This window comes from Cololabis saira, chromosome 22 (assembly GCF_033807715.1).
Source record: "Cololabis saira isolate AMF1-May2022 chromosome 22, fColSai1.1, whole genome shotgun sequence".
Lineage (NCBI taxonomy): Eukaryota > Metazoa > Chordata > Actinopteri > Beloniformes > Belonidae > Cololabis > Cololabis saira.
Genome location: NC_084608.1, coordinates 16283963 through 16300981, shown reverse-complemented (window position 1 = coordinate 16300981; position 17019 = coordinate 16283963). Strand labels below are relative to the sequence as shown.

Sequence of the window (17019 nt, the reverse complement as noted above, 5' to 3'; positions counted from 1 at the left end):
ATTTTTTGCTTTGTCTACTTCTGGTTCTATTTCTATTGTTTAACTGGAGCAATGCAACAGTGCTGATTAGGCTGTAACTGTATGGAAACACTGCTCAACTAACTATGTGTTATTCTGTGTGTGAAAATAGCAGCTGCAACCCTACCTCCACACCCTCGATTAAACTAGAAAAACTCAGAGAGATTAAGCATTTTTTTTGTGAGGAAGTCGACCACAAAAGCAGAAAAAACTATTCATGCACTGCGGACAATCTTTTAAATGTTTTATTTGGGGGTAAAAAACGAACATGTTCAACCCCAGGTGGGCGTGTACAATCAAGACTGTGCAGATTTTGGGGCGGGAGGAGGGAAAAGCTCGAGAAATGATGCAATTAGTTTTCATCAACTTACAAGACACCAAATCGTACATCACTTGGACCATCGGCATCAGACTATTAAGAATATTACATATGAGGAGAGAATCCCAGAGAAACCAAGCGTTCACTGACACGAGCCAAGTTGGGCTCAGGTACAACCAACTGTCCTCTCGCTTGATTGGCACTTGTACATATGTCAACACGTGGTTATATCATGCTCCCATCTGTAACCCTGAAGCACATCTGGCCTCAAAGAATCTGCACAGCACAGGAAATATGATGGCAGCTGCATGCGAGCCCCATATGTACTAGTTATTTTAGTGGAATGAAGTCCTCAAAGCAGAAACTTTAACAGGAACATGTACTGCAAGTGGCCAATGAGATAATCGATTTAATAATAATGATCTTCATATAAAGGTGCAAAGAATGCATCGTTGAGTCTTTTCTGAGACTGTTTGAGTTACTTAACTGGGGCTCTGCAGGTCAACGTAATGCAAATACGCAGGTTGGAGAGAGCTTGCGGTGTTTTATTTTGAACATTTCCTGCTCTGTTCAAATCAGCTAAGCAGCGAAACAGATTCTTCAGGCAACTTTAGCGGAACATAAAGGAAACTTCTGGGATGCTTTTAAAATCACACCAGGGTGCTTCTGGTGAGACCAGTCTCACCGACGAGAGTGCCCCCGATTCACAGATGCTCTCAACTTACGATCTAATGATGGTTTGAGCTTTCAGTCAGTTTTATGAAGTGCTTCCAGACCACAGGAACATTTTCATAGTTTTACTAACTATCAGAGGAAGTTCCTGTTCTTCTTTGTGTCCACACCGCAGGAACACCTGCTGATCGTGGTTCACAGGGTTTTTTTTTAGCTCTTACTTCAGAGTAGGAGCTTTTCTCGCATGAAAGGAAGAGTGTGTTAGCTAACTGGTCCAAATGGCTGATTGTGATTTGTGGAAACTGTCTTCAAAAAACATTTCATAAACATCTGTCAAAAGTAGTTGATATTTACATAAGTTGTTAAAGTTAGCCTATGAAAACCTCTGCTTGCTCCTTAATAACGTCATTGAAAAACCCATGAAGGTAAATTGCCTTTTGGGGAGCTCCTCAGTGCTCCTAACCCAAAGCCTGAACTGTCTGGTCCAATGCAACTATTGTTTTGCATCTACAGTATATAGATCAGACTAATCAGACCAATAGGAGTAACTACCATACTATAATTTCTAGGGGTGTAACGATACACTAATCTCACGATACGGTACGATACACGATATTGAGGCCACGATAACGATACGATACAATATTATAGCAGTATTTTTTTAACAACCTTGAATGAAGAACATATGACTGGAAAAATATGTCTTTTATTTGAAAGACACAAAATACAAAACAATGCTGTGTGTTTGCCCTATTGTTACAGTTTGTAATGCTTTATAACTGTTTAAGTTTTAAAGAGAAAGCCAGGCCAACCATTTTCCACGAACTTAACTAAAAGTAGATATTATCAGGTTTGCATTATGCATCTTCAGTTTCATACAAGTAAAAATATTTTGCCACAAACTGAATAGTTTCTCTCATGTATGATTTGACTTTTTTCTTTTCCAGAAATTTAACAACTAAAATTAAGATTTTGAAGAATTGATTCATGCTCACTTATAACTGTAAGAGGAGATTTATTTTTGTTAAGAAGGTTATTTTGGTAATTCAGGGTTCATTATTTTATAAATATATTCTTTATATTCTGTAAATCAGGGACTATAATGACACTAGTCAGTTTATCTGTAGTTAATATGTTTTAGATTAGGCGGAGTGATACAGCACTAGGTGCTGTGTTGAAGTTCTAAAATCCTACACTGTTGAGGGACATTAAAGTACACTGGAACTCAAGCAGAAGTTGTCTCCGTGTTTATCCTACTCACGACCCGAAAAAGGTTTAATTTAATAAGGTAAGGCTTAACTCTACACCAGACTTACATAAGTAAAAGTTCAGAGCTCAAAACGGGACTGCAAAACGGGACTAGTTTCTTCTGAGCGGAGTAAGATTTTGGTCCGCGCGGCCGCGGTTGCGGTCGGATGCGCGTTACTAGTCAACACAATGGATTAATATTAATAACACAATATCGCAATACACTTTGTCACCTCCACGACACATATCGTGACGTTTTTGTATCGCGAAATTTTGTGGCAGGATATATTGTTACACCCCTAATAATTTCCTATTAATTTCTTCTAAAAATGAAAGCTTGTTCACACCACTGAGGCGATACCAGCAGCCCTGTAACGAGGGCCTTTTTGCTGCCAGTCACCTCAGGAACCGCAGAGTTATGTCTTGATCTTTATCTTCTTCTGTCCAGTTGCTTATCTGCTTAAGTTTGAACGGCTGTGGTTTTTCCCGCTGGGCTCCTTCGCCTCTCCTGCTTCACCGTGTGATCTGGTGCCGCCTGTGATTAATTCTGCGAGATGAGATCTCGTGGATTTCACAAGAAGCGGTCTAGTTGCACGTACCGTTCCGGCCCAAAGGCTGACACTGATGAGCGATAAGTCTATTTCTTACGGCACATACAGTGCCGTGGAAAGGTTTTTAGGGAATTTAGATGTTTAGATTGTAATTCATTGTGCATAACTGTCTGCAGGGATCTCTTGAGTAGCATCTAAATTCTTCTCTGCAGAACAACAAACATGGTCCAGCAGGATCAAATCAGCTTGGAAATACTAAGCTTTGGAGAAGCTACTGATCAACCACAGAATGCCCTCCTGTGTTTATGCAACAGCCGACTAACCAAGCGTAAATTTGACTCACAATTGTGTACAGTATTTACCTTGTATCGATGTGTCTTAATCGGAATAAGAGAAACAGAAGTACACCCATATCTTTTTTTACTTGAGTTTTTAAATGATTTTCATTGCTATATTTCCACACTTTTGGTGCGCATACTTAACAAGTGTCATTAATATTGTCAATCTTCCCTCAAGGTTGCCTTAAGACGCTCCCACAAGTTCAGTGTGTGTGTGTGTTATCAAGTACAAAACCTTGTGCAAACCAGAATGTCTGAGCAGACAAACCACGTCCCTGTGACGGAGACAAACGGGGGTTGTGGGGGCTAAATCTGCCGGTACAGGTGCTATTTATAGACGTATGGCCAGAGAGTCCTTGGGATAAGAACAGGAACCCACACAGTGCTGAAATACAACATAGAAGTCACCCTGGAGGAGCGCTTTCAAAAAAACTGATGGAAGACTTTAAAGAAAAAAAACAAGTTCATGCTAATTTGTTTTCATGACGGTAAAATGTTGCATATCAGAGCATTAAGCAGCTTCCAGCAGACATAACAAAAATGACATAACTCTGCAGGACTAATATAATAACTGCTCCAATAAATCTCACTGATATCAGCTGGGTTATCACTCTGCCGATGTGTCACATGTTTCATTTCCAGAGATAGTTGCTGCTGGTCCCAGAAATCAATGTGACATCCAGACGAACCAGACTAATTCCTTGAATTGAAGAGGAAATAATTAGGATGGCTGTCCTCTAAACCCTCTTGGAAAGAATTCACAAAAAGTTGGATAATCATTTCTGTGTTTAGCCTTAATGGCTTGAATCCATGTAAAATATTGGATATTTTGTATTTGCAGGGGGTTCCTATGCTGTCTGACTTTTGTACACGTGCTGTAATTACACCTCCATTGATATTTACTGGTGGTCTTCCTTAACAGAGAAGTCTGATAGCACATGGTGGAAAGAAACACTTTCAAGCTGAGATTGCACGCACACACACTCATGCAGAGACAGAATGACAGACTGTAGACACAATGTGGCTCAATTTGTAAATCAAGACTCAGAAGCAGCAGCAAACAAAGACTTCATTTATGGTGATTGATGCCAAAAGACAGCAAGACAAGCAAGTGAGAAGAGCCAAAGCGTTTTGAATAACCGTCGACCATGCCAGGCGGAGAGGATATGGGGTAATTTGTCGTTTTTCCGGTGGGAAATGATAACAAAAGTTAACAGCTATGCCTGAGGGAAACTGTAAAAGGTACGACGACATCGGTAGAGGGCCGTCCAAGACACACAAACAATACAACCCTGCCTGGTGCAATCTAAGATTATGGAGATTGTTAGGGTCAAATTATACATCAGAGTAATTAAACATGTGGTGGATTTGGATTCAGTCTGATTGAAACTAGAAGTGCACGTAGTAACTATTAAAAACATCTACAATGCACTCATCAGAGCTGCCCCGAAGGGAGGAGGAACACATCACAGCATTTTTAGACCTAATTTAGGGAAAGAATTTAGGTTGGAACAGACCTCTGAGCCTTACTCATAAAGAGACTAAACGCCTGAGAAGATGCTTCATACAGCGTAAATGTGGGAAGAGAGTATAATTATGCATACGGTATAGTTTAGAGAACTCTTGATTCACAACTCATTCATTCTTGCTCTTTTGGTTTCCGTGCTATTAGAAGTAAATTCTCTCTACTCATGTTTCATATCATGGCAAGAAATCTTCTTGTGGGAATTCTTAAAATTCTTTACTCATTGGAATTGGGTTAATTCCAGTGTCCTATCTGTTGGTGAGTACAGCTTTACTAGCAGCACCAGAACCCGCCATTACCGAAAACCTCGCAAACATCAATGAAAGGTTGCCCATAAAGGTTCTCCTATTAATGTTCCATTAATGTACTTAATGTTAGCCTGTAAAAGTTCAAACAAAATCCAGAGGAACGGAGCCGACTTGAAAGCCTGAGGTTTATCAAGCTGATATGCAAAAAGGAGGAATTACAAAGTACTTCTTGACTGTCGCACTACCAGCCAGCTGGCAGTTACATTCCTTCAGCGGTTTAGTGGTTTAACAACCGCGGTTAGTTCAAAGCATATGTCGCAACAAGATGATGCCTAGAGGAGGCATCACTACAAACTTCCTGAAGCCAAACTGATAGAAAAGGGAAATGTAAGCATTTGAAAATAAAATTGTATTTTCCTGTCAGATTTGTGTGTACTTGTGGGAGCTCTCTAGTACCGCCTGTATGGGAGTTTTTGGTGCCATCTCTGTGGTATATCAATGATGCATGTTACAGATCTTTTATTTAAACCACAAGTTGTGTGGAACTGTTCTTTCAAGAATAATTATGATTTATTCACTTTTTTAAGTGGTATTGCAGAGAGATTTTGGTTGTTCCTGGATCCTATACTTGTATCAAAAACAAATGTTAAATTCTGTCACATGTAAAGTGGACATTAGGTGACAAATTCCAACAATTTTTGACTTATTCTTAACTTCCTGCCATTGCATGCATTTCTTTTCCACTTGTAAGAAGTTGTTTTCTGACTGATCAAATGTTTGAAGGCACTTAAGCATCACCTGATTGGTAAAATGTTGGTTTAATGTTTAAGGTAGCATAGGGTAGCAAATAAGTCCAAAAATGTGGACAAGCATGTTACATTTAAATGTAAGTTTCAGAGTCGGGCTGTGATGACACATCCACATAATCAATTAAATAAACTTCCCAACTCATTGGATTCAAATAACAAAATAAATGTTCTTACAGTCTCCGATAACAACATTGCTGCATCCGGTCAAAATAGAAACCAAAAACTGCTAGCTCTTTGCACTTCATTTTGCACTTCAAAATGTTTGCACTTCATTTTTATATCGCCACTGAGTGACTTGAATTTTTCATTTGTTTTGTCAGATGATACATCTGGTTCTGAATATATTATTTTGCATAACTTTATTCATCTAATTTGATTTCCTTTTGAAGATATTTTTGCGGAGCAGTGAAATGTTAATTCATTAAGAATTAGACTGTTATCACTAAACCTTTTGTAGTACACATTGTACAAATGGTTCCATTCATAGAGTAATGAAAAATAATTGATAATTAGACACATTAATCACTAGATTAATCGAAAGATTAGTCAGTAGACTAACTGTTTGTGACAGCACTATTAGAGAGGCAATAAAAAGGCACACATGCACTTGAGAGACCTCTAAAATTTAACTCTTATAATACAGAAACTACTCATTTAATTTCAAAAAAGTATTTAAAAAAAGAAAAGAAAAGCAAAAGTATAAAAAAAAGCACTGAATTGCACAGGAAAGTAACCGTGTCCAGCACCTAAACAGTAAGGAACAAAGACGTGTCATGAGCCGGTCTAACATGGTCACACAGAAGGACATTGGAAGCTTTTATAAGCACTACATGCAACAAAGACGCCAGCAGGAGCTCCAAGCTTCAACAACGTCAGCGTGCACACGTTAAACATGGCTGGTGAGCGGTGTAGTTGGACTCTGTCGTGGCTTGTGGACCGTGTTTACCTGCGGTGGCCGTTCAGGGATGGGTTCATTGCGCAGTGCTTGAAGGGCCTTCATGGCCGCGTTGTGTCTCGCTGCTTGGCGGGTGCGCCCTTCGCCAATGAACTCATGACTCCCCACAGAGAGCTGCACGTAGAAGATCTTAGGAACAGGATAATGATACCTGAAATAAATACAAAATAACAAGAAGGAATGGATGAAATAACTTAAACAAACATTCATTGAATGTTTTTTATAAGAATTCAAACAATATTCAATAGAGGAAAAGAAGAGAGGGTGGTTTAGCAAGTTATCAATTCACTTAGTTTACAGCGTTCTCAAATTAAAGGCCCACCACTTCATCAGGGTCAATTACTACACAATAGCCTGTTTTACAACCACTTGAGTAATGTCTTGCTATTGAGTCTCAGCTCAGAGATGGAAAACAAAGCACTGGAACATATATCCTGTCCTCTTTCTTCTCGCTGTGAACATAGATTACACTCTCTTTCATTGGGTCTTGACGGAGCGGGACTGAGCTGTCACCCGGCAGATTTAAAGGTCTGCGTGTGTGATACTTCCCCCCCTGGGTCAGTCGGAGAGGGGCTGAGAATGTCTGCTGGACTGAAAACAAGAAAGAGAAATAGTGGGAAAACTAATAAGAGAAGGGAGAAATCCAAAGTTTTTAATATCCTTCTCCCTGTCTGCTTTAATCTCTGTCAATACACATTTATATTCACAAGGATATGCAGCCACCATATGTGGTCGACACAAATGGAGCATACAAGGTAAGATTTATGGAAATATGTCTCGACTAGAGTCTAGTTCCCAAACCGTAGTCATTGTTTTCGTGTTTAACGCTGAGCTTAAAATGCAAGTATGAAAATTTGCACCAAGTGAACATGTTAAGAGATTATTTTTACTACTGCTTGAAGAAACTTAACACATGCTTTACAAATATACAGCTATCCCTTTTCACTGAGTTTACATTTCTATACCACGACATCCTGCTTGGCACTGCAGTCAAGCTAATACTTGATTAAATACATGTGGGAAACCTTAGAAGCTAGAAAATAAAGGAAAAGAAAACATGTGTGCACTGGACGGTTATGCAGGTCCTTTCCCCGACAAATTGCAAACATGTCCATGATCGGATAGACAGATATCGTTAAACTGACCATAAACCGATAATTACTCTATGATGAGTTGAATTTTTTTTTTTTTTAAGTTAAAAGAAAAGCGCACGTACAAAGATTTTTAATTGAACCAATCGAAATGATGTGTTATAGGAAATGTATTTTGTTAAACACTTAAAAAGTATAAGACTAGCAGTCTACGGCAGTACTAGCAACCATCTTTTTTTTAATTTATTTATTTTTTTTAATTTTATTTATTTATTTATTTATTTTTATTGGCTTTGTCTCGAACACAACAAAACCCAATCAAATTAAAAGCATCAAAATATTAAAAAAAAGCAAAACAATTTAACAGTCTCATTCAAAAATAAAACACACAACCATCTGAGGCGCAACAGCGGCGTTTAAGTGTTATTTAGATAATTTATGCAAATGTAACATATCTCGTGAGTTATCTAATAAATGTTGAGCAACAACAATTTCAACTAACAACAAACTATCTTTCTAACCGGCTTAAACTGGACAAAGTAGTAGTAAGCAAGGCAAGGCAAGTTTATTTGTATAGCACATTTCATGTGCAAGACAATTCAAAAGTTTAAAGTAGAAGTTAAAGACGAACAGACATAAATTAAAAATAATTAAACCATTGAGATGCAAGAAATAAAGGTTGTAGTGCACCATGGGAGATTACTGAAATGCAGCAGTAACTAAAAAGGTTTTCAACCTGGACTTAAAACAACTGAGAGTTTCTGCAGCCCTGATGCATTCTGGGAGTTTGTTGCACAGGTGGGGAGCATAAAAGACGATTGATGTCTCACTTTGTTTGGTTCTAACTCTGGGTACAGAAAGTAGGCGTGACCCTGACGCCCTGAGGGTTCTAGATGTTTCACCATGAACCAGGAGATCAGAGATGTATTTTGGTCCGAGACCATTCAGAGATTTATAAACGACCAGCAGGATTTTAACATCTATTCTGGGACAAACAGGAAGCCAGTGGAAAGATCTAATAACTGGAGTTACATGGTCCACTCTCGTGGTCGTAGTGAGGACTCGGCAGCGTTCTGGACTAACTGCAGCTGTTTGATGGATCTTTTAGAGAGACCCGTGAGAACGGCGTTACAGCAGTCCTGACGATAAAAGCGTGGACACGTTTTCTAAGTCCTGCTGAGACATCAGTCCTGTAATCCTCAATATGTTCTTTAGGTGATAAAAGGCTGACTTCACTACTGTCTTAATGTGGCTGTTAACATTCAGGTCCGAGTCCAGAACCACTCCCTAGTAAGAGAAGCGGGACGTACACAGAAGGAAATGCAAACGTACAAAGCAGACTAATCACAGTTGCTGTGATCCACGTTGACCTGGCGTTTCTTTCTCTGAAGAAAGTGGTGGAGAATATGAATGAGGCGTTGGCTGGATTAGAACCTAAATAAAGCTTTCCTTCAGCTAAATGTGGACCCCTTTTTTTTGTTACATTCTTTGTTGAAATACCAAGAATACTTAACCAACAGAAGCAATTAATCAAATAACTCTGCAACATATGTGAAACTCTTCTTAAAATCCCCTCCCTTCTATCCGTCTTGAACTCTTTCCTCAGCACCAAACTTGGAAGACCTGACAATGACTCAGCGTATCTCTCCCAGAATTCCAGCCGGTCTTTCTCCAGGACGCTGCCCTCCTCTCATCCGTCTCCTCTCGACTCCTGGCCACAGGAGCCCTTTCCTGGGCGTGGGCCTGCCTGGCCATTGCACGTCAAGTGTGGCCCTAGGGTCTCAGAGGACATGCCAAGTGCAACATGGGCGCCGGCCAACGGCGCTGAGCGTAGATGGGAGCAGCTGGGGCTCCAGCGCCGAGTACAGGTGCAAAGAGGAAAGAAAGACAGGAGGAGAGAAGAAAAAAAAATGGAAAGGAAGAGGGAAAAAAAAAGAAAAGAAAAGAGAGAAAGGGACGTGTAGGGAGGTCTGTGGGAGACCCGGCTCCACAACGTGGGAAAGTAGTGGCTTACACACAAGCAAGTAAGCCAAGAACATAGGCCTAGGCCAACACACACACACACACACACACACACACACACACACACACACACACACACACACACACACACACACACACACACACACACACACACACACACACACACACACACACACACACACACACACACACACACACACACACACACACACACACACACACACACACACACACACACACACACACACACACACACAAAAAGGGCTAGTAAACCCACATTAGTGTTCTGTGGCGAGTACAAAAATCAGCACATGCAGACTAGGTCCGTCTGTTCAGCGTTATCAGTTATTATGCTCTGATTCTTACTACAAAGAAGAAATCAGACCAGGACACCTGTAGGGAGGACATGGAGACTGCTCAAAGAGAAAGAAATGAAGTGTGATGACGCAAGTGTGTATTTGGCACCAGCCAGCTTGATCAAATGATACAACATCAACATTTAAAAGTGAGTTATGAATTTCTCTTTGAAGGCAGAACTTTCCCTGCAGCTCTCTTTCATGTCAGCTGAGGCGGCAAGCGAAGGTTATGTTTCATGTTAATCATCCAAAGACTCGAGCGTGAACACACCGATAGATAGACATGTTCAAAACTCCCACTCGCTTTAACCCTACACAGAATCCTACGGGGAAATAGACGTTGCGGAATTGCAATTATTACCATAAATGAGAGAGTGACATTTCAGCTGGAAGCCATTTACTTCCAGGAAAACAAGAAGAAAAATACTCACTTTCCAAACATATGGTACACTTTGTTTTTTTAAACCAGTTTCTATGACCCACAAGCCTTAATATGTACATTACACAGAGCAATTTTTACATATTTACTCAATGACAGGAGGTTGTCTGCGTGACATCAATGATATGGCATGAAAGCAAGAAACCCTGTTAACACGCCCGTTCACTTAAATCAAGAATTACCTGCTCCTTACACGCATGATCTGATCTGAATATCCTCTTTGAATTTAACTATAAAAGACGAGGGGGAAACTTAAAAAATATTAGGGGTGTCAAATTAGCGCATTAATTGCGATTAATTCATTACAGGCATATTTAGCGCGTTATGTTTTTTAATTGCTTAATCTATTTTTTAATCTCTAACTTTATTTTTTCTGTTTGCGAGTTGCCTTTACTTCGAAATCTGTGTTTGGGCGGTGGGCTGGAAAACAAGGGTCAGTCCCACCTTGAAGTGGACACTGATTGGCTGTCCCTGTGTTTGGGCATGTTTAGCAACACTGGTAGACTCCCACTGTAGCTGGACAGGCCTGGGGGGGGGGGGAGTAGCGGAGAAGAGAAGTGGAAATGGAGGAGCATGTGAAAGTTGTGGGTCCAGTGAACGGGGAATTTACATTTCTAAAACGTCCCGACGGCACCATTGATAAAGGTAGAGCGATATGTGTTCTTTGCTGAAAGGACTTTGCTCACCACTAAAACAGCTCAAGTTTAGCCACATAAACGCAAAGCACCCGGTCGCGAGCGCAACCACAGCTAACGTTAGCAGCAACGATGTTGCCACGGCAACGCTCTTCCCCAGACTGGAGGAGAGCAGCACGCGCATACGCACGTCTGCGACCGAGAGGCTGGTGGATGTTCTTGCCAAGTGGATGTAAATGTTTAGGACTGCATCTGCTCAAGTCTGTTGAAAAAAAAGAAATACATTACTTTATAAAGCCACTTTTTTTGTTGTTTTATATCAATCTTTTGATCTGCCACAATAATGTAATGAATACAAAAGGAAAACACCTCAAGTTGAGGGCTTTTCTCAGCAATTTTTTTAGGTGAGATTAAAAAAACAATTAATTAGATGAATTAATTACAGATCTTTATTGATTAATCTCTCAAATATTTGAATCGCTTGACAGCACGAAAAAATATTTAATCATTCTGCTGTGGACTTAAGAAATCTCATACTCAGCTTCCCCTAATGCCAGGAAAATATCTGTTTGCAGCAACATGTTTGAGAACGGTTTAGGCTCCGCATGGAGACCGTCAAGACAAGATTCACACACTTGCAGAGGCGTTGTACTTGAATGTTGTGAAATAACATTATAAATGGTCGAAATTAGTTTGGAGGAAATGTGTCGGTCCTTTTAAGGCATTACCAATAAAGCATGTGAGAGTGCCATGTGACCAGAGTAAAATGAGTAAAATGCAAATGCAAAAAGAAACATTTCTCCAATTTATGTCATCTACAGAAAGATTTCAAACATGAATGAAGTGCACATGGCGTTATTTAAACATCTGGTTGCCTTCCAGCAGCAAACCCCTTTGCCAACATTGTTAAATTGAGCATCTTACATTCAAAAGGTCCGTTTGTTATGAAGCAATCCAGCTGAGCTGTTTGCTGATGTGGGAAGACGGAAAAGTGTATCTGTTCATCTTAGGTGATGCTGGTCTATCTTTGTGAAAACAACAGATAAAAAATGAGGCAAGTGTTGGCAGTGATTCTCAACTCTATCACTGTGTCTCCACACAAAAACTATCCACAAAGTGTCCACTGTTCGCAGCACTTACTGTAACCTTGGTATTCTGAGTGGGAGCTTAGGTTCTGCATTGAGGTGGAAGTGCTGTGAAGCAATTCACCATCAAAACACCAGGGGGATTGAGCTTTGGGAGGCTCTTTGTGAAATCATGTGAAACACATTGCAACAGAGCAAATGAAGTATAATTTATGGCGACTGTCGTCCTCCACAAACATTCTGAGTATTTAAAATTAAGGTTAAAACAACATTAGAAGTATGGAGGATTTTTTGTGCCAAAATTAAATAAATAAATACATCATTAATTAATTAAAATGGGAATGAAATATATCATTAATTAATTAAATGTGTCATTAATTAATTAAAATTAGAATGAAATATGTCATTAATTAATTAAAATACAATTCATTTTAAGTAAAAATATATATTTATTATTTCAGCATTTAATTAATTAATGACACATTTAATTAATGATTTTGTGTTGCTGAATCATGAAATGTAAATGTAAAATTGTCAGTTTCACTCGTCAAACTCAGTGGGTGGGGCTAACGCGAATCCAGCAGAGGAACTTCCTCTGCTTTAGATGCTACATGCTCGGGGTCAGCAGATCCTGCTTCCACATACTCTGCAAGGTCGGAGATATCGCTCACCAACTCTCTACAAAGTTCACGAAAATCCCCCGAACTCACAGTTGTCATGTTTAGAACGGCTTCCTCTTCCACCTCCAGTTTCAGACCAAAGCAGTGGATTCCACTGGATTCTCGTTAGCCCCGCCCACTGAGTTTGACGAGTGAAACTGACAGTTTTACATTTACATTTCATGATTCAGCAACACGAAATCATTAATTAAATGTGTCATTAATTAATTAAATGCAGTTTTACATTTCATGATTCACACGTAACACGAAATCATTAATTAATTAAATGCTGAGATAATAAATATATATTTTTATTTAAAATGAATTGTATTCTAATTAATTAATGACATATTTCATTATAATTTTAATTAATTAATGACACATTTAATTAATTAATGATATATTTAATTCCCATTTTAATTAATTAATGATGTATTTATTTATTTAATTTTGGCACAAAAAATCCTCCATACAGAAGCAGGGCTGCAACATTTAGTCAAAATAATCAATGCAAATGACAAATATGAACAATCATCAATATTGCATTTTTAGTTCCCGGCTTCATCAGGCATCCTCTGGGCTCATCTTCCACAGTTCATATCCTAGTGGCTTGTTCCACGTGTGAGACGTGATCAACAGCTGTCACTTCAAGGCAGCTTCATGGCGATTTACATGGAGGACCTGGCAGAAACAACTGCTGACTAGTCAACTACCAAACTAGTCATTAGTAGCAGCTGTAATTGGAAGAGGTGCAAGGATATGTATGTGATTTATTTTTTATTTCTTTATTTATCAATGGAAAAAATCCACTGAGATTAGAAAATCTCTTTTACAAGGACGTCCTGTAAAAGCAGCATAATGTGCAAAGTGCAAAACAAGCCAACATGTTCCCAAGTGCAACAATGCACCAAATGACTCACATTTACCACAAAAATAAAACAGTAATATACATAAAAAAACCATACAAACATTTTCTGTTCCAGACAATTACTATTTACAAGTACAGTTTGATGGCTCGAGTTATACTGAAAAGCACGCTAAGTTGAACCGACTCTGAACTGGTTGTGGCAGCAGCGAAGAACGGAAGAAATGCTGCTGCAGTGAAGACTGGCTCACAAAAACTGGATAGTTTAAGACCAGAAGAACTTAGCTAGGGGTCTGTGGAACTATGATTTCTGCTCAGACTGAAAAAGACAGGCTCAGAATTTGGTGTCAACACCGTGAATTAATGGAGCCAACCTGCATTGTTTCAACAGTTCAAGCTGGTGGTTGTGGGTGTCAAAGTGTGAGGAATGTTTTCCTGGCAAATGCTGGGCCCCTTAAAACCAATCAATCAGGACCTGAAGGTTAATAGTGATGTTGCTGGTCATGTGCATTCCTTTATGGTCCCAATGTTTCCCATCTTCTAATGGCTTCGTCCGAAATATGTGTGGAGATATTTTGTCACAAAAGCACAGACTTTCCAACTAGTTTCATCAGGAATCTCAGCCGTGGACTTCAGTGGCCTCTTGAGTCACCAGATCATTAGCCAACAACACACCTTCAGGATGTGGAAGACCAAACTCTTGTTGTGTTGTTTTTTCTTTTGAGTTGTCTGATTTGTTTCACATGTATACATCTTATTCTGCTCTAAGAAATTGCTTGTAAAAACCTAATCCAGGACTTGGATTAATCTCACCAGGTAAAAATTACTGAAAATTAAACAACTGTACAAATAACTAGAAACCTGTGTGCTTTAATGATCATGTACAAAAGGAAATGACTGTAAACACCACGTCTGGAACACAAACACTCAAAACAAGGAAATAATATGCATGAACATTAAGACTGTCTTAAGTGAAAAGGGGGGGGGTGTATAAAGTGCTTGCTAATGTCCACTACACTATTGTTTTTCTCCCCAAACACTCAGTTTAAGTCAGCAAAGACAGAAACTGAGATGTGCTGTATCTATTCAGACTATAGGAGCCGTCAGAGCATTGTTGTGGGTTTCTCTTGTATATAGTATGAAACTATGGACTTCTAACCAGCAAAGAGCAGCCCAGAGGAAAAAGTGGGCCAACCACACACAGACAAATGAACAAGGGAGTGTACTGGCCTACTCGTCTTCCAGCGTCGGAGTTTGGCCACCAAGACATCTACGGGCCACACATGCAAACATAAATAGCCGATACACGCACGCACACATACAAAGAAAGCCCTATAAAGGGGATGAGACTGTGTTTGGAGCAGAAGGGTGACACTGAGGTCCGGAGGAAGAAAAAAAAGAAGAAAAAAAAAAAGAAAAGAAACTTGGACAGCCTCGCTCCTCCACCAGCTGCATTTTCTTCCGATCTCCTGCCAGACTTTTACTTGTTTTCTCTCCCTCCCAACTTCCATACTTCATTCCCTGCGTCCATCATTGATTGCTCTCCTTCCCTTCAGCCTCACGCAATTGCTCATGTAGAAAATACATGGTGGTGTGAGAAAACAGTCCATGTAGTCAAGTAAACACAGTGCTCAAAACACCAACTGTGTGGCGCTGTGGGTTGTATTCAAACTCCTCTGGACCCCGGGTGAGGCTCCAAACCACCAGACCACACCGGAGAAACAGGCAAATTGTGATGGGAAGGTAGTGGTTTCAAATTAAATTAATTCTTTGGCTTCAGTTTCTCATTAAGAGTTATTTTTGCAGCTGCTTAACATGAAACATAAAAAGGCTAAGTCCACCTTAAAATACAGATGTATTTATAAATAGAGAAATCAGCGTATGAAACACTTTTGATATGAATCTTTTTCTGATCATGGTAATCTACCTAAAAGCCTTTTGTGATGTAAGTGGGATCATTTCTATACAGTAATTAAACATCTTGGCTATATTAAACTCCTAAATGGCAACCAGTTGTTTACACACTCAGACCGAACTGTGACAAGCATATGAGTAAACACGCCTGCAAACTCGTGTCCCTTTTCGGCAACATATGCTGTTTGAATCAAAACGTCATTCACGCGAATCGTGTATCGGAGAGCATCGCTGCGCTACCACATCTTTGTTGGAGCGCAATCAAGAGGTCGCCTAATTGTTTAGCAAATTCATACTTCGCTACTTCAAGTTAAAAAGTATTTATTGTTAGAGACTTACCTCAAAACGAATTGTGTCCGTTGGAGTCTAGCTTAAGTAACGTTACGTAACATGAAAAACTGCCCTCAGGGAATGAAGCAATGCCCTCATCTCGACTGCGATCTGTTATTGGGAAGATGCTCTTTGATACAAGATTCATGTGATTGACATTTTGCTTCAAAACTGCAATCGTCCCTGAAAGTGACACAAATTTGCAGGCATGCATAAAAACTAAAAGCTAAAAGCAAAAGCACATACTTGGTAAAAGTGTGTCTCAGTCCCTGTTAACAGACTTTACCAGTTGGCTTCACGATTGAGTTGTATTGTCGACTGTATCAGAAATAATAATTCTCTGGGACCTGACTTCACATCATCTCAGGTAAAGCGGCCTCTGAAGAGCCTGCTGTTTGCTTTAGGGTGGAAGAATGCAACACTGCTTATTGGGGACAGTAAGATCAGAAACACGAATATCACAGCCTTGTGAGGAATAAGAAGATTGACAGTTTTACAGGGGCAACTATCCCCGTATCCTCAGTTTTAATTGTGGGATATGAGAGGAATTATTAGCAGCAGGCTCTCAGATCAAAAGGGTAAGGGGTTTGCTTTTTACCAAACGTGACCAAAATATATTTAAGAGTTATTGGACCATCCAGACATACGCCGGTTTACGGCGCCCTCGCATATCTCCTTGTCTCCCCAGTTACTAATCTTGCAAATATAGATCCAGCCCTTGACTTCCTGCTGCTGCTGTTTCCTTATTTCATAAAAATATAATGATATATGAAAAAACAAACTCCCTGGTGGGTTGTACTCAGGTTACATGATTAACAAATCCCTCCAACGACCTGCCACCCTGCGTTATTTCTGTTTACATTACGTTTAGCGCACCCTTGGGGGAGAGTTATTTGCGGGGCAGCTCGACACGCCGCCCTGCGTCGGTCAATGTAAAAGGGGCACACGACACGCCAGATCCAGGGGTTAAACGCGGGGT

General features: G+C 39.8%; 1 protein-coding gene across 6 annotated transcripts in view; it reads right to left on the bottom strand.

Annotated features, from left to right (window-relative positions):
* The window catches only part of stau2 (staufen double-stranded RNA binding protein 2), a 112096-nt gene that overhangs the window by 73760 nt on the left and 21317 nt on the right, over positions 1-17019 (bottom strand). For all 6 annotated transcript variants that reach the window (XM_061713066.1, XM_061713062.1, XM_061713067.1 and 3 more), the window contains exon 6: positions 6675-6834. In XM_061713066.1, the coding sequence (XP_061569050.1) occupies positions 6675-6834 (160 nt within the window). The remainder of the gene's footprint in view (positions 1-6674; positions 6835-17019) is intronic.